The sequence below is a fragment of the Diceros bicornis genome, chromosome 17, assembly GCF_020826845.1.
Source record: "Diceros bicornis minor isolate mBicDic1 chromosome 17, mDicBic1.mat.cur, whole genome shotgun sequence".
Classification (NCBI taxonomy): domain Eukaryota; kingdom Metazoa; phylum Chordata; class Mammalia; order Perissodactyla; family Rhinocerotidae; genus Diceros; species Diceros bicornis.
Genome location: NC_080756.1, coordinates 58,668,230 through 58,693,685, shown reverse-complemented (window position 1 = coordinate 58,693,685; position 25,456 = coordinate 58,668,230). Strand labels below are relative to the sequence as shown.

Genomic DNA, 25,456 nt, shown 5'->3' with positions numbered 1-25,456 from the left:
TTTCTTCTGATTTTAATTCCAATATTTTTGTGGGCCTTTAAAAGCATTGTGTGACTCTACCTAATAGATAAGTCGGCCCCACTTATGCTCCCCCCTCACCCTTTTCCCAGCATTAGTCCTCTAAGGCTGTAGAAGTGGCCGGCATTGGAGGTGGTAGAAAGGCCATAAGGTCCTCAGGTAGGTCATTTTGGGCTCAGAGTGGGGCACGGAAGCTCCCTGTCCCCTTCCTCTGAAAATGAAGACCTTCCTCACCTGGGAGAGCTAGGTGCTGCCCCAAGGACGCATTCATGGTTTCATGACGTCCTTCCTGCTGCTACTGATTACAGGTAAGTCTGAGCAAATCTGAGGGAGCCCAATTTTGGCATCGGAAAGGGATGGCTCCTTCCAAACCCACTGACCATGATCCCAGGGTTTCAGCACATTCTGGCTCAAGTCCAGACTCCTTCCTATGACACACGAGACCCTCTTTGAGAGGTACTATAGTGGAGAAGAGTACTTATTAAGAGGTGGGTCTATCTGACCTTGGACAAGTTCTTAAACCTCTCAAAGCCTCATTTTTCTCCAACTCTGCATAAGAATGATGGGAATATTTTTCTCACCAAATTCTTATAAGTATTAAATATTGTATATGTGCACATATTTTGCACACAATGAAGCTCTATACACTAGTTAGGAAATAGGATTATCATGTAAAACAAACATAGAAGATCTCCCACCTCTTCTCCTCTATAGGTCAGATACGCTATCATAATTGAGATTATCCATGTCAAGTACCAAGTGCCTTGCCTGGCACAGAGCGGGAACTCTAAAAATGGTCCCTAGTATTGTGGTTTGGTTCCTACCTACTTCTCTAACCTCATCCCCACCCCTCTCTGCCTTGAACTTCAGCAACACCAAACTGCTTATGGTCTTATCTCATTTGTCTCCGCATCTAACAGTACATTTTCTCAAATCCTAATCATTGTAGCAGAAACTGGCTAGCTCTTCCTCCTGGGAACATAGACAGACTATATTTCCCAGCCTCCCCTGCAGTTAGATGTGGCCATTTGAGCAAGATCTAGCCAGTGGAATATGAACACAAGTGATATATCTGCTTCCAGGTCTGTTCCCTCAAACCTCCCACACACTCTTCATGCTCTTTGCCCTTCCAGCCTTGGAAGCTCCATGTTGAAGACGGCAGAGCCCAGGCCCCTGCACTAAAGCATGAAGGAGAGCCATCCACTGATTTGGATGAGCCATTAGTGAGAACAAAACTTCCATTATGTTTAAGCTGTTACACAGTTTTAGTTTGCTGCAGTAGCTACCCTTACCTTAATTAATACGCTCCCGCTGTCTCCTGTCCCTGGAATGCCTGTGACCACCCCTACCCTGCTTCCCCAGGGTAACTCCTACTTACCCTTTAAACTTCATCTCTGGCATCACATCCTCCAGAAATCCTTCTCTGGCAACCCCCCAGCTCCTCCACGGAGTGGTGGGTGTCTGCAGCAGGCTCTGCACAGTTGACTTCCCTCTGTCCAGTCTCCCCTTCTTCCTAATAGAATCCCAGTTTTGTTCAGGGCAGCAATGTACCCAGGTAAAAATACTCATTTCCCAAGACTCCCTTGTAGCTAGCAGCAGTCATGTGATCCGTGGTGGCCAATAAGATGTAAGAGGAAGTTGCTGATGGAGATTCTTACGAAAGCTTTTTTAAAAAGGAATAGATCGGGCTCATATCTGCCTTTTACCTTTTTTCTTTGTGCTTCCTTTCTTCCCACCTGGAACTCAGATGCAATTTCGGGAATGGAGCACACATTACAACCATAAGGATGAGAGCCACATTCTAAGACAGAGTAAAAAGAAGATTCCAGGTTCTTCAAGGCACCCTGGAACCACCATTCCTGCCCTGTTCTGCCTACCTACAGTTTTCCTGTAATGTGGAAAATAGAAACTCCTAACACTTAAGCCCCATAGTGAGGTTTCTCTCTGGCACAACTGAAAACAATCCTAACTGAATCCATGCCCCTGCTCGTGCTCCCGAGCACCCTGTGCTCCCCTCCACTGCTTCTACCAAACACATCACACTCTGGCAATCATCTGCTTAAGTGTCTATTTCCCCGACTTGTTTGAAGGCACAGAAGAAGCACTCGATAAATGTGTGCTGATAGAATGGTGACAAGGGGCACTGTTGTGTCTTCCTCATGCTCCTTCTGAAGAAAGAAAAAGGTATTCCTGGAGGACACACAGAAAAGGCCCTCAGCCACGGAGTGGCCACCCTGTCCCCTTGCTCCCCTGTCAGTGGAGCATTAGCTACATGACCTCTGAGGTCTTTTCAAGCCCCCGCATTCTCTGATTCCGCCTCACATCCACTGCACTCTCCACACCAAGGAGGGTACAAATGGATGAGGCCCAGGCTCGGCCCTCCCATCGGTGGAGTCAAGGAACGAATACGGGATAATAGCTAGCGCTCATACAGCATTTCTTCGCCCCAGCATCGTTGTTTTGTTTTTGAGGTGAAAGTCACATAAAACTGACCATTTTAAAGTGAACAATTCAGTGGCATTTAGTACATTCACAATGATGTGCAACCACTGCTTCTATGTAGTTCCAAAATATTTTCATTGCCCCGAAATAAAACGTTGCGCCCATTAAGCAGCCATTTCCCATTCTCCTCTCCCCTCAGCTCCTGGAAATCACCCATCTGCGGTGTGTCTCTATAGATTTACCTGTTCTGGATATTTTATACAAATGGAATTAAACAACGGGCCAGCGAAGGCAGGTCACGCCTCAGTGTCCACACATTAGAATGGCATTCAGCTTTTTTTAATCCAGAATGAGGTCAAGGATTCCCACTGCAGCTCGAGCAGCTGAGGTTAAATATCTTTGCAATCCAGCTCCTAGGAAATGTTTAAAATTCGGTCTGGGATGAGTCTCTCAGGAGTAGATTAGGTACAGACCTTATATGAAGTGGAGGTGAACTGTCTGGAGGGTGAACTGGCCGGTCTGGGCCCGGTGGTGCTGTCTAGTAACACTTTCGTGAGAAAATACAGCAAGATTTGACATGTGATGTGGTGTGTGTGTGTGTCTATGTGTAGACAGACATCCTGGAGCACTACAAATTTCCTTTCGTGTTGGAATAAACTTCACAGATCACAAAGCACTTGGACAGCCCTTCTCTGCAGCTTTCAAAAGGAGGGAGAGCAAGCACTCAACTCCAATTTATATCTGGAGCATCCGAGGCCCCCTCAGATGACCTGCCCAAGGTGCCCCAGCCTGCCACCGTCTCCTCTATGCACGCACATCTCCCCTTCCTTGATGTGTCCTGGATACCTTAAACCGCTCAGTCATTGCTCAGGTGGAGTGAGGGGTAAATGTGTTTGCAGGTTATGTTAGTCAAAAACAAAATACCATAGCCTAAGTGGCTTAAACAACATAAATAATTATTTCTCACGGTTCTGGAGGCTGGGAAGTCCAAGATCAAGGTGCCAGCCATTCGATTCCTGGTGACAACTCTCTCCTGACTTGCAGATGGCCACCTTCTCACTGTGTCCTCATGTGGTGAAGAGAAAAAATAAGCAAGCTCTTCAGTGTCGCTCCTTATAAGAGCACCAATCTCATCCACCTTCACGACCTCATCTAACCCTAATCACCTTCCAAAGACCCCTCTCCAAATACCATCACACTGGGAGGGAGGGCTTCAACGGATGAATCTTAGGGGACACAAACATGCAGTCTATAATATAGGTGGAAACCCATCTCTTCAGCACCACTGGTGGGGACCATTCGCTGCAGCCAGCGAGACAATGAAGTGTTCTTGTCAAAAAAGACAGTTCAACCTAACTCCCCCAAGAGGAGGGGCAGGGAAGGAGGACAAAACTCAAGAGTATTAGCAAGAGAGTAGGACTGCCAGATTTAGCAAATAAAAATATCAAACACCTAGTTAATTTTGAATTTCAAATAAACAATAGACAATTTTTATATATTCGATTTTTACTGAAATGCAAATTAACTTGGCATCCTGTATTTTTCTCTTGCAACCCCAAAAGAGAGGGGCTAAGAACTCTAAGCCAAGCCAAGGGATTCCAGGAGGGACTGCTGCAGGATCTCTGGAATACTTCCTTTATACATTTAAATTTTTTAGCCTTTTTTTTTTTTTTTAACTATCTAGCTTTTTTTGTGGTAACATATACATAACATAAAAGTTACCATTTTAACCATTTTTAAGTGTAGAGTTCACGGCGTTATGTACATTCACCTTGCTGTGCAACCACCACCACCAATCTCCAGAACTTTCCGTCATCCCAAACTGACATGTCAAAGAAAACCAGAGCTGGACAGTAAAGAGGTTAAAGCTGATTTAACTCAGGACTTTGCAACAGAGGAAAAGAGATCTCCGTGTAGACCTGGGGTCAGTTCCGAATACAGAATGGACAAATGAAGATTTATAGCGGGGGGGGGGGGGGGGGGGGTTGTCCGTGGATAGAAATTGCTAAGAGCGTGGGTGATTTTCTGCTAAACTGACCCAACAGGATTCTTGCTGAAGGCAAGAGGATGTTAGAGGATGAGGAATTTGGTCAGATACGGAGGGTGACCTGATACAGACGGTGGGGCATTCCCATTTAGGATTCTCGGGATGCAGGCGGAGGCCTAGCCGGGAAGAGGCTCCGGAGGAGCGGACTAAACTCTGACCCATCCGACATAACTCCCTCCCTCGCTTTGCTCCCCCTCCCTGGGAACCACACCACTCTGCTCACCGCCTCTGTGAACGGGACTACTCCAGGTACCTTGCGCAAGTGGAGCCGTACAGTATTAGTCCTTCCGTGTCTGGCTTATATCTTTAATTTTAAAGGGGGGCGGGAACTAAGTGGACTCTGTGGGGACAACTGCCCACAGAGGCCAGGACAAGAAAGAAAGGGTGTATTATTCAGCTGAAAGATGTATTAATTCAGCGAAGTCTGTACAGCTGGAGGGAAGGGGGCGGTTCCCGGGCCTGTGCGGGGGTCGTGCCCCAGGCGCCCTGCGGGACAGGCGAGGGCGTCCCTGGAGAGCGGGCCGCAGCGAGGGCACAGAGGCGTGGGGGGGCGGCAGCGGCCTGGCGCTCGGCCTACAAGGGACGGTGCCGTGTGCACCGCGGAGGCTCGGAGGGGATTCGGCGCAGGGGTCTGCGACTCGGCGGCGGTCGCGGGCCAGAGCTCGGGGCCCCGCGAGCGCCCGGGAGGCGGAGCCCGGCCGGCGGCGGCGCCAGGATCCGGCGGCGCGGGCGGGGCGGCAGCGGGCGGCGGCGGCGGCGAGCAGGTGAGCGCGGCGCGGAGGCCCCCGAGGGCCGGGGAGGGCCGGGGCGCGGGCGGGGGCGCGCGGCGGGCCCGGGGCGCGGGCGGGGGCTGAGCGGGGCGGCCACAGCGCGGGGCCCGCGGGGCCCGCGGAGCCTGCGCCCGGCCTCCCCGCCGTCTCTGCCGCCCGCCGGGAAGCGGCGCCGGGCCTCTGCCCGCCAGGGAGACGGGCCTCCACCCCCGCAGCTCCCGGCCTTTCCTCCCCGTGCGCCCAGCCCTTCCCCCGGCGCCGTCCTTCCGCCGGAGCGAGGCCGAGGCCCGGGCGCAGGGAGGGCCCTGCCGGGACAGCAGACTCGGGTCCCCAGGCCCCCGCCCGCCGCTTCCTCTCGGCCCGCCGGCCCCGTGACCCTCACGTGACCTGACACCCTCTGAGCTCTTGGGCTTAGGAACAGGGCAGAACGGAAGGCTCGAACCCTTCTTCTGCAGCTCCCATCCCTCCCTGGTCTCTCTTAGATGACCCCACTGCTTTAACCGTGCTTGGTTCCTGACTGCCCCGGCAGAGCTTCTAACGCGGGGTGTAGACCCTGGGAGCGGGGCGTCGGGGACGCGGTGCAGGAAGGGTGTCGTGCACTTCCGAGGTCACGGGCAGCGTTGTGAGAGGCGGGGGTGGTGTGTGTGCAGTTTCCTGGAAGAGTCCTTGTTTTTACCAGCTTCTCTCAGGTGGCGCCGTCCAATAGGAATATTATGCGAGTCACATATGTGATTTTAAAAGTGAAAAGAAACAGGTCAAATTAATTTAGTAATATATTTTATTTAACCCAATATGTCTAAAATTTGGTTGTTTCAGCATGTAATCAATATAAATAAATTTAATATTTTATGTTCTTTTTTCCTACGAAGTCTTTGAAATTCGGTGTGTGTTTTCCATTTACACTGCATCCCGTTGGGACTGTCCACATGTCCAGTGCTCCGCAGCCGAGTGTAGCTAGTGGCTGCGTGCTGGATGGCTAGGTCTAAGGATTTCACTCCTGGCCCACAGGCTGGAGTCCAAACTCATGGCCGTGGTATTCAGGGTTTTACACAATCTGGCCTCATTATCTTTTTTTTTTCTCCCACTTTCACGAGGATGGTTATACCCTCACCACCCAAAAACACTTGCCATTTCCCTGCACACCTTTGTTCAAGCTGTTCCTTCTACCTGGAATTCTCTCTCTACACTCTCTCCCTGAGCCTGGGAGGGAGGGACAGCTTCTGCTAAGAGGCTTTTCCTGACTCCCCTAACCCGGGAAGGGATTTATCCCTCCTTCCTCATTGTTCCCCTGTGCTGTACTCATGGCTGGATTAGAGCCCTTATCACAGGGCGTTTGTTTTCGAGGCTGTGTCCATGGCCTGTGTAGTGTCCCTTTATCTTTGTTTTGATCGTGGCTGGCACCTAATAGTTGATGAGTAGATGTGTGCAGACAGAATGAGTAAATCACTAAGCAGCTGTGCTCAGTCTCTTAATTTTCAAACGGACCTGCTACTTTCTTGTTTAGGAGCTTTGTGCCTGTTGTTCCCCTTGTGCATGTACACACACACACACACAGATGTAGTAACTAACCATAAGGAAGGCATCTCAAGGTGTGCACAGAAGAGTATCTTCTAGCTTTTACCCCCTCTCTATCTTAGAGACGGGAAAACTGAGGTACAGAACTAAGGACAGCCAGCAAATTTGCATCAATATAAATACAAAGAAAGGGAGCATTCTTGAAAGGAGTATGTGGTCTCAGAGGGTCAGGTCCCTCAGATGGTTAGTGATCAGCTGGCCCACTTTGGTCACTTGATAGGAGGGAAGAGAAGTGGAGAGGTGAGGAGTTCCTCCTGGACCCTGATGAGGATTTTAGGCAGGTTCAGGTCTGGAAAGCTGAGGGTGTCATTGCTGGAGGAAAAAGTCAAAAAGCAGAACTGTCATCTCAGATCAGGAAAAGTGCTGGCCTGGGAAGAGTAGGAGAGAGCGAGGGTAGGGTAGAAGGACGGGCAAGGAGAAGCTAGCAGAGGGAGCAAAGGAGTAAGCCCCAGCTTGGTGAAGGTACTGGTGTGACACATTGGCAATAACCACTTCTTAGAGAGCAGTGCCATTCTCAGTCTGTAGAATGGGAAATGGAAAGAATCAGAGCTTCAGAGAAGGCAAGTGACTTACCCAAGGTCACACAGTGCTTTAAGCCCAAATGAAAACTCATAAGCCCTCCTTTGCCACACTTACCCAGCCCCACTCACACGTCTATTACAACCAGGGGCCCCAACATGGTGCCTGGAAGAACAGGTCTGGGGCACAGGGCCGGGCCTGATTAATGTCTTCCTCGCTGTCTTCTACCAAGGGGCTCTGATTAGGCCTATTTATAGGGGCCTGGCACCTTAACATTCTGCCTGGTGCGTCTCTTGCCAGTCAAATCAGTGCCATCTGCAGTGATTGCTGCTTTAGTGGCAACAGGGAGCGGAGTTAATTAAACCCAGTATAAATAGACTGTGCCCTCATCTAGAAATTCAAAGGAGTGTTTTTTCTTCCTGTCCTCTGCCCCCACAGGCCCCTTCTTCCTCCTGGCCCCCCTTGGCTCTAGCCTGGGTGAGCAGAGCCGGACGCTCCTATACCTAGAGTCACCAGCCACGGCCTGTCCTAACACAGGAACAGGCCAAAGTGAGAACCACCCAGGAGTCCACATGTTCTGTGCTTTTCCAGAGCCGGGTACCATTTGGAAGTTGAGGCAGGCAATTTTTTCCCCATGTCCAACCCTCTGCTTCCAGCCTCTTTTTCACTGTGCAGCCAGGGTTTCTTTCTTGCTCACCCGGGCTTGGGAGGTTGAAATGAGATCACACACAGAAATGGTACCATGCGCCTTAGGGCGGTCAGTCCATGTTGCACCTTCTCTGAACGCTTCTCGTCAGTCTCTGCTGTCCCTACCAGTTTTCCTCCCTCATTCACGCAACAAGCACCAACAGACTACCTGCCCTGTGAGCTCCTGGCCTCCCACCAAATGCTCTGTCCCCCACTCTCCCGCTGCACGGGCCGAACCTGCGGCAGACGGTTAGGGCGAGGGGCTGTGCTCTCTTCTCCCGGTACCTTGCCCTGTGGTGGGTGGGTGTGGGTGAGTGTGGGGCAGTCCTGATGCTCCCGTTCCCACCCACAGGCACCATGACTCCCATGATGACCCAGCACTCGTTGGCAGGTCAGACCTATGCGGTGCCCCTCATCCAGCCGGACCTGCGGCGAGAGGAGGCCATCCAGCAGGTGGCGGATGCCCTGCAGTACCTACAGAAGGTGTCTGGAGACATCTTCAGCAGGTGGGTGCTGCCACCCACCTTCACCGATCGGAGGGCCGCCCCTGCCTGGGCAGCCATCTCTCCATTCCCAGGAATGCCCCCTCTAGGAACAGCCCTTTGGGTGATTCTCGGTCCTAGGGGACCCAGCTGGCTTCCCTGTGCCCAAGGGGCGCCCAGCTTAGAACTTTGTCTCGTAAGAGCTCACTACCTACTGCACCACTTAGCCCCCTGGCTTCCCTGCAGATCCCCAGGCCCCATGGGGGTACTCCTCTCCCAGCTCATACTCTTTCTCCCAGTGGGGGCCCTGTTCCTTCACTTATTCCCCTGCCAGCAAACACTTATTCAGCACTTCCTGTGTGCCAGGCACTGTGCTCGCCTCTGTAGTCACAGCAGTGGATACGGCCACATCCTGTCCTGCCTGAGGATGGACCCTGGCAGGAGAGACAGACTCTGTCCAGTCAACTTCATGTTAGTCATTGAATTACAGCTGTGATAAGACGGATTTATAATAATTTTGTGATAACTAATATTTATATAGCATTGACTGTGTGCCCCCAATGATCGGAGTGCATTAACTCATTTAACCCTCACAACAACTACGAGGAGATGCTGTTGTTATGTCCATTTTATGGATGAGGAAGCTGAGGCACAGAAAGGCTAAGAGACCAGCCCGGGGGCAGAGCCAGGGGTCACACCCGGGTGTCGTGGCTCCCGAGTCTGGAATTATTACTGCCTCTCTGTAGAAGACAGTTGTCAACGGGGCGCCTGACCTGGCATGGGGGGTCAGGGAAGGCATATATGGAGAAAACATGTATGGTAAAATCTGAAGGGTAGGTGGGAGTTACTGTGAGTGGGTAGGTTCCAGAAAGAAAGTGAGGCATGAGGTAAAGCCCTGAGGTGGGAAGGACCTGAATGGCAGCCAGTGTGGCTGGAGCGAGGAGGGGCTGAGGGGGTGCGTGAAGCTGGTGAGGTGGGCAGGGCCTTAGAGGTTATGGCCAGTCTTGAGCAGAGTGGCAGCGTTTTGTGTCACCAGCACTGATCTAGCACAGTCCTTGGGCTATAATGATTTTTCATTCCATGTTTATTTTATTTTATTTATTTTTGTGAGGAAGATCAGCCCTGAGCTAACATCCGTGCTAATCCTCCTCTTTTTGCTGAGGAAGACCGGCTCTGAGCTAACATCTATTGCCAGTCCTCCTCCTTTTTCCCCCCAAAGCCCCAGTAGATAGTTGTATGTCATAGTTGCACATCCTTCTAGTTGCTGTATGTGGGACGCGGCCTCAGCATGGCCGGAGAAGCGGTGTGTCAGTGTGCGCCCGGGATCCGAACCCCGGGCCGCCAGTAGCAGAGCGCGTGCATTCAACCGCTAAGTCAGGGGCCGGCCCCCTGTTTATTTAATATGAATGAATGGTGTTGCTGTTTCCTTGCAAAGGTCCCGCATTTTGTCCTGTATACAGGTCCATAAGCAACCTGAGATGGGGCTTAGAGCTTCTCCTTGCTGGGGGCCCACGCCATGCCTCACCAGGGGTCTTTTATCCCACCCAGTGGGAAGCATTTGACTGCCTGACTGAGGTCCCTCTCATGTGTGGCCTAAGTCACCCCCACCCTCCCCTTCCTGTACCGAGATCAGGAATGCTTCATGCAGTCTCCTCCTTCACCAGTCGTTCGTCCACCTCTTCCTGGAAGCCTTCCCCAATGGGAGTAGAACGCAGGGTCACTGTCTCCAGTTGAACTCGGTACAAACACTAGATCCTCTGACTCTTCTGCCTCTGACCTGCCCACCAACACACCTGCCTGCCTTAGCCTCTGCAGAATGTAAATGTAACCAAGGGGCAGTGCCCCAAAGTGGTTAAGAGGTGCCTCTGGAGCAGCCTGCCTGGACGCAGGTTGGCTCCATTTGCTGGCTTGTAACCTGGGGCAAGTTACTTAACCCCTCTAAGCCTCACCGTTCTCATCTATAAAACAGTGATAATAATGGTGCCTTCCTCATAGGGTTGTTGTAAAGATTAAGTGAATTAGAACTTGCAGGGGAATTAAGGTACCTGGCATAAAGCAAGCATTCAGTAAGTGTTCGCTCTTCTCATCTGTGGACATCATCTCTGCTTATTGGCTGCCTAGGGTGGCCCTCCATTAACCTGCTGTCAGTATAGAAAGTGTTAGGTGCCCTTTTGTACTAAATATGCCCAAGCAATGCCTAAGCAAGAGGACACAGGCCTTCAAGAGCCATCAGTCCTGGATTATGGCTGCCCCGTGCCCAGAGATTGAGACGCATGCCAAAAACAATCCATCAGAAATATTTGTTTCCTCGCCAGGATCATGACTGCATGCTTGTCTTCTCTAAGGGGAGCCTTGGATTTTTAGCATACTTCCCTTTCCCGTGCTGGTTTTTGGCACCTGTAGACAGTTTCGTGTCCCCTGCCCATGGATGGGATGAGGCCAGGGCCAGAAGGCCATCTCGTGGGGAGGGAGTGGTGTTAGTTGAGCATGGGTATGGGCCCTCCAAATGGCTAGGCCTGGCACAGGGAGGGCAGGATGCCTCAGGAGCCCGGTCCCTAAGTCCAGGCTCCCCTCACAACCAGATTCCAGGTCACCCAGTTGACCTCCCACATGTGCCCAACACGTTGGACCCCGAGGGCTGCTGGAGATGTGAACAACATGGTTCCTGTCCTCAAGGATCTTAGAGGCTAGAAGGGGAAAGCAGTAGAGCTAGGTTGATTCTTAACTGCATAGCATGAACTGTGGGGGCTTCTAGGGATCTAGAGAAGAGAGAAATAACTAAGAATGGATGGCACATTTATCAATCAGAACTCTCCAAATCTGGAGCCGGCCCAGTGGCGCAAGCAGTTAAGTGCCCGCGCTCCAGGGCGGCGGCCCAGGGTTCACCGGTTCAGATCCCGGGCGCCCACTGGCGCACTGCTTGGCAAGCCATGCTGTGGCGGCGTCCCATATAAAGTGGAGGAAGATGGGCATGGATGTTAGCCCAGGGCCAGTATTCCTCGGCACAAAAAAGAGGAGGATTGGCAGATGTTACCACAGGGCTGATCTCCTCACAACAAAAAAAGAAAGAAAGAAAAAGAACTCCGTAAATCTCTGTAAGCAAAAAGGAACCAACTGGTAGAGCAGGCTTTGCAGTTGCAGGGCTGAAATGTCGTCAGAACCTGATTTTTCTCTCATTCCAGCCCAGCTTGCTGCCGCCGGGCTGGCCCCATCCCAGGCAGGCCTTGCTCTTGTGGTGGCCAGGTAACCAGCAGGCCCGAGCTCACGCACTCAGGTTCAGGTCCAGCAGGAAAGAGTGCTCTCCTCCATGTCAGCATTTCCTGGGAAGTCCCCTTGCCCCCTCGGCCTGGCTTTGTTCTCATGTCTATCCCAGAGCTGACTGCTGGGGCCGGGGACAGGACATGCTGACTGGCTTAGACTCTGGTCACATGCGTCACCCCTAAGCCCTGGGTTAGGCCCATCTGAAGTGCAGGGTCCGAGCCCGTGGGAGCGATGGAGTCCCTGAAGGAAAGGGGGGCCCTACCTTGCATAAGGAGGAAGTAGATGCTAGAGAGGAAAACCACACGCCTGCCACACAGAGTCAGGGAAGGCCTGCCGAGGGAGAGGGGCATGAAGCAGGCCAACCAGGAATAGGCTGTGGTGAGGCAGGGTTAGGAAGGTGGCGTGCAGGTCATCTGGTGGGGGCTAGAAATCGGTGCCATAGGCCCCGAGGCCTGAACATGGAGCATGTGTATCACAGGCTCCCCGGGGAAGGCCGGCCTGCACGCGCTGCTTTTGTACTGGGGTACAGACAGTGCTGCCTGTCCCATATGTTCAGCGCCTTCACAGCAGAACAGGGTGTGAAAAGTCAACTTTCCGTGTCTGTGGGCCTTGCCTCCCCCTCTGAGTGTGCGCCCTTGGGAGCCGGCCTCTTGCTTCTTTCTGCCCTCCACAGTGCTGTGGGCGTGCTCCACAGCAGGAGTGGCAGGGGGTGGGTGAGTGAAAAGTGGATACGTTAGGGTCCGTGGGGCTTCTCCTAACAGGACAGAACTTGGAGCTTGATTCAGGAGTTTTAGGGGACCATGATAAGGGTCTTGAGCACGGAAGTGATGGACAGAAGAGTTTGGGGAAGATGTGTCAGGCAGCCAGCACAGAGTGGATAGGATGGGGAGGGTGGGTTCCAGGGACACGCTGGGAGCTGTTCCTGTAGTGGGCATGGACGGGAGGGGCTGCAGTCCAGGGGAGCTGCAGGCAGGGAGGGCTGGAGAAGAGAGATTTCAAAGGGAACCATGACAGGACCCGATGACAGATTGGGAACAGGATGAAGGAAAGGGAGGCGGCAGAGATGACCTGGAGTGGGGATGGGGCGTGCTAAGACCTAGCCACGGTCGCCTGGCCCCCATCTGGCAGCGGTCCTGAAGCTGGGGGCTTTTCATGTTTCATGGGCTTTTGAGTTGGGGATGTGACCCCAGTTTGGAATCTCCCCCCTTAAATGTGCTCCTCCTGCTTGGCAACCTCTCGCAAAGAAGAGACAGGTGGGTAAAGAAGAGACACTTTCTATCTCTCCTTTCCACTGCTCCCCCATTTCAGGCCCAGGCCTGGGCCCCTCGGCCCCCCTGGAGCCTGTGCCCAGTTCCGCAGGTAGGTGAGCTCATGGAAAATTAGCATTCCAAGCTGGCAGTCCTTCCTCCTGCTCTGCCGCAGCGCCACACAGGGCCTAGAGAGAATGACAAATACTTCTCAGGCTCCCTTCCGCCCTCTCCTTCCAGCCCCCTCCCTGGCTCCTCTTCCTGCCTAGCAGATCTCCTCGGCCCTCACCTGTCCCCGTCCTCACCTGGGAGAAGCCAGCTGCTTCCCATGACTTAGATGAGGAGGAGACTTAGATGAGGAGGAGACGGGTGGCAGTGGCCCAGGGAGAGGAGCTAGGTGAATTCTGGGTGGGAGTTGGGATCTGTCCAGCTCCGTCCTCCTGAGGAAGGGGTCATTTTCTCTGCCAGGGTTCTTCCTTCCTTTTTCTTTCCACTTCCTCCCTCTTCCCTTCTTCTCCTCTTCCTGCTTTTCCTCCTCCTTCTTCCTTCTTTTCCCCTGCCCACACTTCCCCCTTTTCCTCACTTCCTCCATCCTTCCCTCTCTCCCTGCTTTCTCTCCACTGATTGGCACCTGGTGACTCCCAAGGTTAGGAAGCGCTCCATTAGCTGCCTACATAATTAGCAGATCATTCCTAATTATCCTAGTGAGCGAAGATAAGGGTGAAGGCAGGACAGGCAAGGGAGGGGCGGCAGCAATGATGGGTCGGGAGGGGGATCCCTCCTCCCCAGCAGCCTCTCTGGCTGCCATGCTGAGGGGCCATGGCAGCCATGCAGGGGCCGGGGGCCTGCCTGGCTTCACAGGAAACCTTCCCATAAGGGAATGGGGGTCAGCTTTGGAGGTGGTCCCCAGGCCCTCCTGCCACCCTGTCCCCCTCCCTCTCCCATGCCAGGAAGAGTGGTCCCTACGGGGCCTCCTCGAACACCTCCCACGCCAGCCAGGGGAGCTGCTCACTGTTGCTCTGCGCTCCACCCTCCATAGTGTTCTCTTGCAAAGTCCTGTTCCCTCGGCCTGGAACTTCCTTGTCTGCTCAACACCGCCTCTTCTTGCTTTCCTCTGAGTGCCTGCAGCCCCTCCTCCCTCCCAGTCTTATGGGCAGTAATAACAGATGTGAACTGAGCACTCAGGACATTCTGCTAGTACAGGAACACTAGCCATACATCCACTCATGTTAACCTTTACAATAATTCCATGATAGAGAAGTTACTATTCCTATTTCTCAGCTGAAGGAGCAGAGGCATAGGCCAATTAAGTGACTGGCCCAAGGTCACACTGCTACTAGATAGATGTTAAGACCGTGACTGTGGGACACTGTAGTTACTTGTCTCCCTGGTAGACCAGAATCTCCTTGAGGGCAGAAGTGTGTGCTCTGATTCCTCTGTGTCCCAGCGCTGAGCAGACTGAGTGAGCCAGTTCTATCTCTGACGCTGAGGGAGGCAGCCCCTCCTCTGCTGGTGTCTGGGCAAACGTGCTACAGAGACGTGACCTCAGTGACGAGCTTGGAAACCTACCTACCTTGAAGCAGGCCATCAAGCCAGGGGGTCTAGATGAAGAAGGACTAACAAATTGCCCTCTTGCCACTGTCCCCCTGCCCTCAAAGTGGACATTGCTAGTCAGTCATGGCACTCAGTCCCGCCCCAGTGTGGCCTAACAGTCCTTCCTAACACAGCCTTCCGGACTGTTGCTGCCAGTCGGTAGAGATGGCAGACGAATTGAAAGCTCGCTCTCATCCGTGGTCAGTACCCTCCTCAGCATCGTGGCACATGACTATGACTAAAGGATTAGACTCTCTGGGGGCTTAGTCAACAAGCAAGCCATTACCTAGACTTAAAGGCTCTTGGATAAGAAAAGAACCCTGGAAATCATGTCTTCCATTCCCCTGGCCCACACAGAATCTTCCTTGGAGCATTCCTGACAGGTGATCATCCAGCTGAAATCTGATTGCTTTGCAAAGCTGTGCAGCTGTTGACTAGAAAGTTCTCTTTATGCAGAACCAAGATCTGCTTCCTTGCAACTCCACCCGCTGGTCCTAATGGAGCCCTCTGGGGTGACAGAGAATAAGTCTAATCGCTTTTCCACCTGACAGCACTTGTGATATTTTCGATATTTGAACGGAATTATATTTTCTGGGTCATCTCATGTGTAGGCAGAACATCCTTCAGTTATCTTTGTATGACGAGTTCTCACTCATCGCCATCCTCATCACCCTCCTTTGGACGTTGGTTAACTTGTCATTCTGTTCAGCCAGTATTTGTTACAGGTCAGGCACTGTCCCAGGTGCTAGGAATGTGACAGTGGATCAGACAGACTCTATAGTCTAGAAGGGAATCCAGAGTCCTCTGAAAATGCAGGTCCAGTTTAAAGGAGACACAGCCTTGGATGAGACTGGTGCCTGGCATAGATTAGCTCGTTAACCCAGGGCTCTGTTTTCTCTGTAGTGCCTCCAAAAGAGTGGATGTTCCCTGTTTATTGAAAGAAGGCAGGAGACGGACAAGGAGCTGTGTGCCCTAAGATCGCATTTCTTTTTTAGGCTGCTTATCCTGCTTTTAGCTCATACTGAGCTTATGGTTAACCAAAACCTCAGATCTTGCTTCACCTGAACTACTGCTAAACCTCCATCTGTATTTGTGCACTCAACTTCTTAAACCTAAAGGCTGGGCTTCGCATTCATTGCTTGTCAGTTTCATTTTGTTGATTGCAATCCATCCTTCTGGCCTCTAGAGATTATTTGAGTCTTGATTCCATCACACAGACCACTTTGACCCTCCCCCCACGTGCCAGGCTGCAGTCAGTCCATTCTTCAGCAGTGCCCTTCGGTGCTGTTGTTCATCTGGCTCTGATGCACTCTCCTCCAACCCCCATGGCCCCATCTTGTCCACAGGCTTTTGTGAGCAGCCGTCAGAATCCTTGCTGATTCAGGATGCACCATGTTTAAGGCTTTCCCTTGATACACCAGTCTAATAACCCTGTCAAAGAAAGAAATGCTGTGAATTTAGAACAATGTTGGCGCCTGGGATCCGCCTCTTCCTTTTCAAAGTGCTTGCAGACCCTCAATTTAATAATCCATTCTGGAAATTTGCCAGGGTTCACTGTTAAACTTGATGTTTGCAACCTCTGAGAAATCAGCCCTTCTCTCGTTGATGGAAGAACCAGAACAAAGCAGCCTCTGTCCATATCCGGTTCTGATGTCCCTCCCACTCTCCATGTCAACTTGGAGTGGAGTGGTTACGTAACCACTGAGGTTGCTTCAGCACCCAGGGGCAGAAAGTGGCTGAGCTGGGGACTGGAGGAAGCACATTCCACTCAGGTTCCCTTCCCAGTGGATGAAGACCTTGCTCTCTGCCAGAAAAGGCGGAGCTCAGGCCCGTTGAGTGGTTCTGCCTTCTCTCACTGGGAGGAAACTGTCCTCCTGTTCTGTCTGCATTGCTGTCCCACTCAGACCAGCCTGTCAAGGACAACTGAGCTGCTCCGGGTGCCTGCTTGTACCCCGGACCCCTCCTCACCAAGCCCCCTGCCCTAAGGAGCTGGGAGTAATCAGGGAGACTTCCCTGGGTATGGAGACCCCTAGGTTGTGAAACTGGCTGATTGGTGGGTTCTCTGGGGGCCAAAACCTTCTCAAATTAGTGGGGGTGGTTTAGGAAGGTTGGGCTAGAGTCTCGAATGTTCATTTCAACCTTTAAAGAAATCCCAGAGTTCCCTGGCCCTGTAGTCTCTGACCCCATAGTGGGGCCCCTCTGTCACCCACCATATCCTCCTGCCCTTCCCCACGAAGTAGACTGGTAACCCTGCCTCCTTGTTTCTCATGCCTCATCGTGCGCTCACTCCTGCCCGGTGAATGCAGAGATGTGACCGCTCTGCATGTGGAATGTGGTGGGCATGGGCAGGTGCTGGTGTTCTTGGAGATAGGGGAGCCCGTGGGAGGACGCCCTGGCACATGTGTGAGCCCAAGTCCCCTCTGCAGTGAGAAGACACTTGCTGCTGCTGAATACTGTGGCGAAAGCTAAGTAAGGCTCACGTCATTTGCATATAGGACACATGGGTCATTCAGCAACCACAGAGGGAGTGCCTGGCACTGTGCCAGGCGCTGGGAGTCCAGCAGGGAACAAAGCAAAGCCCTCACCCCCAGAGCACACAGAGGCCTGGACGCATAATGTCCAGTGGCTGTAATCTGGAAGGGGGTTGGAAAGGGACAGGTGCAATTTTGGGTTCCGTCCTCGAGAAGGCTTCAGTGAGGAGGCAGCTCAGTGGAGTGGAGGCGGCAGCCATGTGGATATCTGGGGGACGGCACCCCATTTGATGCAAAGGCCGTGTGACAAAGATGGGTTTGGCACATTCAGGGAATAGCAGGGCGCTGGTGTGGCTGGGGCTCCAGATCCGGGCTGGGGGAATGGCAGCCTGTGAGCAGCCAGACCACAATCATGAGAACCACGGTGAGGACTCGGGATTTACCTTCACGAGCCATTTATTGTGTGTCAGGGCAGTTCCTTGTGAATAGGTCTAGGACTTGAACTTAGACCCATCCTTGCCTGTCACTCAGCCTTGCTGAACCCTGGTATCCTCATCTGTAAATAGGTGACTACATACGTGTAAGGCAGGAGTCTGTCTCTGCTTGCGGCTGTCAACAAAATCCTGGAGGCAGGAACCATGTCCTTCAGACGGCACATACAGGCGCTAACCTGGGGCCAGGGTATTGCCCCTCCCTACCCAGCACTCCAAGGAACTTCATACTGTTCATTCCTAGACCCTTCAGGGTGGATGATCCTTGTAGAGGTCACCTGGGCAGGATGGGTCCTGACAAACAGGTAACACTGTGTTTTAAGAGCCCTTGCCCAAGCCCCTGGCTCTGCAGGTTTGCTGTCAGAAGCAGGAGGGGTGCAGGAGGCTGCAGTGCTTGGGGAGCAGCCCCCAGCCCCTGTGATCTTTTTCCGTGGCAGGATCTCCCAGCGAGTAGAGCTCAGCCGGAGCCAGCTGCAGGCCATTGGGGAGAGGGTCTCCTTGGCCCAGGCCAAGATTGAGAAGATCAAGGGCAGCAAGAAGGCCATCAAGGTAGCCCATGGGGCCCTGTGTCCCCATGGCTGGTGGGCTGCCCCAGAAATCCCATTCCCTACCATCTCCCCATGCCTCTGAGGTTGCCCAGGTCCCTGCCTCCGCTATCCAGCCACACCTCAAGCTTTCTTCCTGCCTAGAATCCCCCCAGCCCACCCCTAGCTCTCTGGAGCTCCTCGGGCCCCTGAAGAAGTGATCTCAGACCCTCCCTGTGTCCACAGGTGTTCTCCAGTGCCAAGTACCCAGCTCCAGAGCACCTGCAGGAGTATGGGTCCATCTTCACGGGGGCCCAGGACCCTGGCCTGCAGAGACGCCCCCGCTACAGGATCCAGAGCAAGCACCGCCCCCTGGATGAGCGGGCCCTGCAGGTCTGAGGGGCACACGCAGCTCACACACTTACAGGGAGTGACCAGTGCTGGCCCTGGATGTTGGGGAGGAACTGAGGGCCCACCATAGTCTTCTGTTCCCCAAGAGGATTCTGACGGGGATGGGGTGGAGGTCACTTTGGCCTGGCACTGAAACTCACCATCCCTCTGTCACCTCCTCCCACCCGCCACCCCCATGCCCCAGGAGAAGCTGAAATACTTCCCTGTATGTGTGAACACCAAGCTGGAGCCTGAGGATGAGGCTGAGGAGGGGCTCGGGGGTCTTCCCAGCAACATCAGCTCCGTCAGCTCCTTGCTGCTCTTCAACACCACTGAGAACCTGTATGGCCAGAAGGCAGGGCTGTGGAGGGATGGGTGGGCGGCCTGGCCTGGCTTAGTCGGGGAGCCAGGGGGCATCAGAATCAGGGGCAGCAGAAGTCTGCAGCCTGGGGACCCAGGAGCTGACCAGTTTGGTTTGCCTTGTAAGGCCTGGGAGTCCACACTACAAACTAGTTGTGACCTCTGGTGAAGTGGGGAATGTGGGTCAGGGCCATGGACCTAGAACAGATGACGGGTTGCCTGACCTCCACCCCACCTCTGTAGGTACAAAAAGTATGTCTTCCTGGACCCCCTGGCTGGAGCTGTAACAAAGACCCACATGATGCTGGGGGCGGAGACGGAGGAGAAGCTGTTCGATGCCCCTCTGTCCATCAGCAAGAGAGAGCAGCTGGAGCAGCAGGTAGAGAGGGATGTCACTTGGGTGGGGCCCTGCCAGCCTTCTCTAGGCAAGGGGGCCTGTTGGGCCCCTTGTCCCGCCCAGCTGTGCATGGGTGTGCACGAGGCCCCGCCGACTGCCCCAAGGCCAAACTGCAGGGCCCACGTCCCCTACAGCCCTCCCTCCGCTCACATACCCCTACCTAACCCTGCAGGTTCCAGAGAACTACTTTTACGTGCCCGACCTGGGCCAAGTGCCTGAGATCGATGTCCCATCCTACCTGCCTGACCTGCCAGGCATTGCCGATGACCTCATGTACAGCGCCGACCTGGGCCCTGGCATTGCCCCCTCTGCCCCTGGCTCCATTCCAGAGCTGCCCACCTTCCACACAGAGGTCGCCGAGCCTTTCAAGCCAGGTGAGCTGGGAGTGGGAGTGGGAGTGGGGTGGGAACTCCCCTGCTCGGCCACTTGCTTCCCTAGGCACCTCCCACTTTCTCACACTTCTGTTTCAGACCTACAAGATGGGGTGCTTACAGCACCCCCACCGCCACCGCCACCACCGCCGCCTCCCCCAGCAGTGCCAGTCAGTGCACCCCCACCCCCGAGTGTGGCCTCTCCTGGCAAAGGCACCGGGGACGATGACAGCAGAGATGGCGTGTCTCCCTCAGGTAGGAGCAGCCCCAGAGCGTGTTGGGTTGGGAGTGTGCTTTCTTTCAGGAATCCTCCGTCTAATTTCTGGATCCCTGAAGGATTTTCTGTAGGTTTGTTAAGTGATCATAAATTTTCAGAATAGTCCTAATTTCAAAATCTTGTTTCACTGGGTTCATAAAATAGTGGTTTGCAAAGTCTGTAGAGCCCCAGAACTCTGATCTCCAGGGTGGACGGAGCCTGGACAGGTGGAGCTGCAGGTCCCCCATTCCCACTTAAACCAATGGAGAAAAGGGGGCTGCTGAAAAAATTGAAACCTACAGCAACAAAACATCCATCTGTCCCTTAAACTGCAGACTTGCAGTGTTTGTTAATATTGTATCTCCCAGTCTGTCTCCAGCACCCAGATCCTTGGATAGCAAAGAAACCTCTTGTTGGCTAACATGTCAAGTTGACACCTGGATATATTCCCAGGGTCCACCTTTGCAGGGTGAGAGGGACTAGGTGCCCGGACACACAGCTTCCTGAACTCAGGCGGGCAGTCAGCATCCAGGCCCTGTAGTCTCCGAAGGCCCGGCTTCTCCAGCTGGCCTCTTTCAAGAGGAAGAACCCTTCCTCACAGCCAGGCTTTTGAGGGGAGGCCTCTGGAACCCAAGACCCTTAGGCTGGACAAAGCTCGCTGCCTGGGCAGCTTTTCTCCCTCACACCCTTCCCCACCCCCAGCTCCAGTCCAGGAAGCCCCCAGGGAAGTGGTTGAGCCCTCCAGTGGCCGGGCCACTCTGCTGGAGTCCATCCGCCAGGCTGGGGGCATCGGCAAGGCCAAGCTCCGCAGTGTCAAGGAGCGCAAGCTGGAGAAGAAGAAACAGAAGGAGCAGGAGCAAGGTGAGGGGACCCTCGCCCCACTCCAGGGGAGGGCTCGAGGAAAAGGGCTGCCTTCTCTTCTGACCACCAGACTCCGGCAGGGTGTCCTCTGCAACCGCAAGTGTCAGAAGGCCGGCACCCAGCCAGCCTGCCCGCTGCCTCCCCGAGGCCATTTGCTGGGGGCTGTGGGTGGCCATCCCGCTGCCTAGGCCATGGTTCCTCCTGGTTTAGGAGCCTGCTTAGTGGAACTTTCTGAGTTGGTGGGAGACAGAGCCCCACAAGACAGCCTGCTTAGACCGTGCAAGGAGCTGTCCAAGGCCATGGTCGGGACCTGAGAGACTCTTAGAGACAGAGGACCTGGAGGGCTGGCTCAGTCCCACTTCTCTAAGCCTCTTGAGGCTGCAGATTCCGTCCGCTATGAATCCTAAAGGCTGGCATCAGTGTGCCCCCCGGGCATGAGGCAGCAGAGCCCTGGAAGTCAGGAGGCCTGAGTGGGAGTCCCAGCCCTGCTTCTGGCCTTTCCACTGTGACCTCAGGCCAACTGCCCAGCCCCTTTGGGCCAGTTTCCTTATCTGTGCAATGGGGCTGCTCATACTTGGCCCTTGGCCTCACAGGGCGGCTGTGACAATGGGACTCAAATGTCACCATTTTCTCATTAGTGCCCCAAAGCTGGATCCACTGGTAGACTGAAGTTTCAAGAGCTGATGGAGAGGGCTGGGGTGTGCTGATTGTCAGCAAGAGGACGATAAACGTGACTGAACCCTGAGGATGTCGCCCCAGGTGCAGATCTTGTACTTGGTTCTTCATCCTCCCTCACCCGTGGCTTTCCCGTTGCAGTCAGAGCCACGGGCCAAGGTGGGGACCTGATGGCAGATCTCTTTAACAAGCTGGTCATGAGGCGCAAAGGTAGGAGGCAGAGCACCCTCTGCCGTCCCTGGGCCGGGGCCTCGGGGTATTTTGTGTCATGCACGTTTTGCCTTTTTCTTCCTGTTTTTAAGTCTCTAGGGGCTGGGTGAACTGGTGCCCCAACCAACCCCCTCACCCTTCCCCTCTGCCCTCCCAGGTATCTCCGGGAAAGGACCTGGGCCGGGGGCCAGCGATGGGCCAGGAGGAGCCTTTGCCCGAATGTCAGACTCCATCCCGCCTCTGCCCCCGCCCCAGCAGCCACCGGGAGAGGAGGACGAGGATGACTGGGAATCCTAGGGCTCAGCTGCTTCTTCCTCCCCCAGAACCCAGACTGAGCTATTGCCTTCACACAGCAACAGCCAGGATGTGCTCCTTGGCCAGCAGGGCTGTCCCTGCTGCCCTAGGAGGGATGGGGATCTTGGAGGACTGTCCCAAGTGTGTGCCTGGACCTTCTTCAGGAAGCAGAGGCCGGCTTCTGGCTTCCGAGGCCACACGGCTGGGAGCCGCAGGGGGGGAGCCCTCGCTCTCTGTCTGCTCTACCCACCCCCTCACCAGCATGCTCTCTTCTTCTCTAAAGAGACTCTGAGATAAAACAGTACATGAATCAATAAAGAAGCATAATGCAAGAACTGAGCATGAACCAACAGTGCAGTTTTCATTAAGGAACAGTAGCTGTGCAAACATCTCCGAGCCAGCGCCTGTCCTCCCATCCCCACTGGTTACAGGCGGTGGGGGCAGAGTACCCAGCGGACCAAGGCCTCTTTTCTCTGGGGTCAGGGAGAGAAGAGAGGTGCAGTAGCAGGGGCAGCTATTGCAGATGCAGGGAGTGATATTTTCCTACAGGAAAAATGTCTCAGTGACAGACACGGGGTCTCTAAAAATAGTCATGCTGAGAGCCTAATGGCCCTTAGCATAATTGCTGATGTCAGGGGAGGAGGTGTCTTGGAGTTTGCTCAAGTGGTTGAGAGGGAGGGAGACGCCACTGACTTGGAGGACCTGGAGCCACGCCAGGGAGATAAAAGTGCTGTGGAGGGCTGGGGAACAGGTCAGGGAGCAGCGCTGCACTGAAGCGAGGCCTGCAGGTGGAGGAGCAGAGCACGGGGCTCTCTTCCCAGTTCTTACCGATGTACAGAAGGTGGCTGAGGGGACCAGAAGCCCCTAGGCAGAAAGCACTGTGGACAGCAGAGGGCTAGAAATGGGGAATGCTCTTACTTTCGAGCAGAGGGTGAAAAGTCTAGAACAGCTAATTGTAGCTGGAAAGAGAGGAGGGGACAGGTGAGAGGCAGGATGGGCCTGTTCCACCTCACCTCTAAGAAGGTGGATGCTGCAGTGGAAGGCTGCACCTTCCAGAGCCGCCCGCAAAGGCCGGCCAGGAAACAGGGCAGGGAGCTCGACCCGGCCATGCTGAACGGGAAGCTTCAGTTCCAGGGAGGGGAACTGGCCTGGGACAGGGCCGAGGACAGCAGGACCTACTGTTTTCTCCTTTTGGCTTTACCACCTGTGCCTGGGTCCTGGCAGCCCACTGATGCCAGAAGGGGCTGGTCTAGACTTGACACTCTCCACCTGGGTTTCACCTTCTTAAGCAAGATCCCTGCAGATCAGGCCCAAGACAAACGTTTCAAATTTGCAGGGTGAAGAGCGAGCCTAGTGATCAGGCAGCGGCGCGGCCATCCATCAGGAAGGGCCAGACCTCTCACGATGAAACTGGGGAGACAGGGAAGGACAGTGAGACACTAGATCTTGGGGATGGAGGCTCTCGGGGGACAGGAAAGGCACAACTGACCTTTCGCATAGCAGCAAGGGCAGGGCCAAACGTGGCTTTGACCTCCACGCGGTCTCGGATCCAGGCTGGCAGCTTTGCCAGGACAGGTGGGCGGGCATACCGCTGGTCCAGGAGCACTATGCTGGCAAAGTCCTTCTGGTGCCTGATGGCCCTGCCTGGATGGGAAGAGAGATTGGGGCTCCCCCACAGTACATTTCTATTGTGTCCCCTCCCATTCGACAGCCCTCAGACTGGAGAGATGGCAGGTAAAATACCTCCTTCCTGTCACCTCATTGTCCAACCACCCATCCCCAGCTATCCGCCTTGAGAGCAGGGACAGTCCCAGGCTTACCTATAGACTGGTTGACAGCCTTCATACACAGATTCTCCACCAAAGCCTTCCCTGGAGGGGCCTGACCTGGCGTCCTGGGCTGGGAAAGGCAAAGGAAATGACCTGTCAGAATATTTTCTCGCCTCCTGCCTAGTGTTCTCTCTGAGCAAATGACACTGCCAGGCTTTGGAGAAAGACCAATAGGCTTCATGGGCACAATGCCAGCAGCTGATATAATGGATGAGGTCGTGGAGAAGCTCAAGAGGGTGTGGACATGCATCCCATCCCTCTGGAGCAAACAGGAAACATTGGCACATATCAAGGGGCAGTGGGGAAGTCACAGCTGACCAGCCTTGGTGTCACAGCCCAAGGGGCGACAGAACTCCCTCCCTGCCCTTTCCTCTCGTCCTCTGGAATACTGGAGGTACTCACAAGGGTCTGATCTAGGTAGGCCATCTTCTCTTGTAGCTCTGGAGACTTGATGTTGGGGTAGGGCATGCCCACCATAACGACACACCTAGGGGAGGGGCACACATGAGGCAATGGCATGTGGGCGTCAGGCCCTCAGCGGGTTCTCAAGGCCCAGGGGGACGGACCCGGTCTTCAACTGCTATGTCTACTGCTCCCTCAACCTCCTCAAGCTGTGCTCCGTGGCTCTACCTCCCCATGCCTACCCTATACGTACTACCTGAAGAAGGTGTTTTCAGCTACGAGATCCAGTCCAAACCAATGAATTGAGTCCTGATAAAGTTACGGTCTGCCTAATTTTCCACCTGGTCTCAGAGGGCCAGATCCAGAGTTGCCGAAATACTTCCCCACGCAGCTGACTGACCTGGGCAGTCAGCCTGGGTGCAGACTCAGGTGGCATCAGATTGCAGGTAGGGGCCCAGCTGCCTGGAGTGAGGGGTGGTCGGGTGTCAGAGCGCCAGATGAAAAGCCCACTACTTACCGGCCAAGGTCGTCAGAGAAGTTGATGCCTTCACTCATCTTTCCTCCGACCACAGAGAGGAGCAGGGCCCCTGTCACAGTGCCTCCCGCCTGGCCACAGCACTGCGGGACATACCAGCCCCAGAGTTATGGAACCAAAGGTGGGATACCACCCAAAACGTTTTCAGCTGCCAACCCATGTTCTCTGGACCCAAGGCCTCAGTTACACCTCGTACCTGAATGCACTTGGAATACTCCATCAGCACCTGCTCCACCTGGTTTGCTCTCTTAGGTTCCTGAAATATCTGAAGGTAAACAGACAATGTTTCCCAGAAAAGGGTTTCCGAAGGCCTGGGTCTCAGGTCCAGACTGGGGACTGGAGAGCCCTACCGAGTCAGGGGCTATTGGGAAATCCTCTGGGCAGTGATCAGGGATTGGGAGTGGTGGGGTAAGGAGCTAGCAGAAGCCCTGTATGTGAGGCCTAACCAAGGGTTGGACGTGCAGGGGAAATCCTAGGAGGAACGCCATGCCACTGTTCTCACAAGTGAGAGGTTCAGCTGAGGGGTCACTCACCTTTTTTCTGACAGCCAGGCGGGCCAGCAGGCCACTCTCGTCCCAGTGGGCATGGACCTGGCGTTGGTACTCATAGGAGGGGAAGAAACAGACCACCCCTCCAGGGACCACGTTGCACAGGTTACAGAGAATGCGACCCGTTTCAAGCATCTAAGAAAGACAAGGAGGCCTCCATGGAGCCATTCCTAAAGCCACACCCAAAAAAGGCTTCCTAAC

At 54.1% G+C, this 25,456-nt stretch overlaps 2 protein-coding genes across 8 annotated transcripts in view; one reads left to right on the top strand and one right to left on the bottom strand.

Moving 5' to 3' along the window:
* The first annotated feature begins 4,602 nt into the window (after positions 1-4,602).
* On the top strand, positions 4,603-21,965 carry WASHC1 (WASH complex subunit 1). Of its 3 annotated transcripts, none has more exons than XM_058559084.1 (11): positions 4,603-4,756; positions 8,411-8,564; positions 18,041-18,152; positions 18,374-18,520; positions 18,723-18,859; positions 19,121-19,256; positions 19,447-19,648; positions 19,745-19,900; positions 20,604-20,762; positions 21,579-21,647; positions 21,805-21,965. In XM_058559084.1, exons 2-11 carry the CDS (start codon positions 8,416-8,418, stop codon positions 21,942-21,944), a joined length of 1,407 nt encoding a protein of 468 aa, XP_058415067.1. In that variant the 5' UTR covers positions 4,603-4,756; positions 8,411-8,415; the 3' UTR covers positions 21,945-21,965. The 3 variants fall into 3 exon arrangements, with proteins under 3 accessions (XP_058415067.1, XP_058415068.1, XP_058415066.1); XM_058559083.1 differs by lacking the exon at positions 4,603-4,756 and adding an exon at positions 7,343-7,968; XM_058559085.1 differs by lacking the exons at positions 4,603-4,756; positions 21,579-21,647; positions 21,805-21,965 and adding exons at positions 7,322-7,968; positions 21,401-21,570.
* Positions 21,966-22,386: 421 nt separating this feature from the next.
* Positions 22,387-25,456, bottom strand: part of DDX11 (DEAD/H-box helicase 11) — a 35,133-nt gene continuing 32,063 nt past the window's right edge. For all 5 annotated transcript variants that reach the window (XM_058559070.1, XM_058559071.1, XM_058559072.1 and 2 more), the window contains 7 exons: positions 25,241-25,390; positions 24,904-24,972; positions 24,690-24,790; positions 24,173-24,257; positions 23,762-23,840; positions 23,431-23,585; positions 22,387-23,351 (listed from right to left, as the gene is read on the bottom strand). In XM_058559070.1, coding sequence (XP_058415053.1) covers positions 23,322-23,351; positions 23,431-23,585; positions 23,762-23,840; positions 24,173-24,257; positions 24,690-24,790; positions 24,904-24,972; positions 25,241-25,390 — 669 coding nt within the window. In that variant the 3' untranslated portion in view covers positions 22,387-23,321. The remainder of the gene's footprint in view (positions 23,352-23,430; positions 23,586-23,761; positions 23,841-24,172; positions 24,258-24,689; positions 24,791-24,903; positions 24,973-25,240; positions 25,391-25,456) is intronic.

Coding starts and splice junctions, on each gene's coding strand:
- WASHC1 (XM_058559083.1), top strand. CDS start 7,944: ATGTTCTGTGCTTTTCCAGAGCCGG. Junction 18,521..18,722: donor TGGATGAGCGGGCCCTGCAG/GTCTGAGGGGCA, acceptor CCCATGCCCCAG/GAGAAGCTGAAATACTTCCC. Junction 19,649..19,744: donor CGCCGAGCCTTTCAAGCCAG/GTGAGCTGGGAG, acceptor CTTCTGTTTCAG/ACCTACAAGATGGGGTGCTT.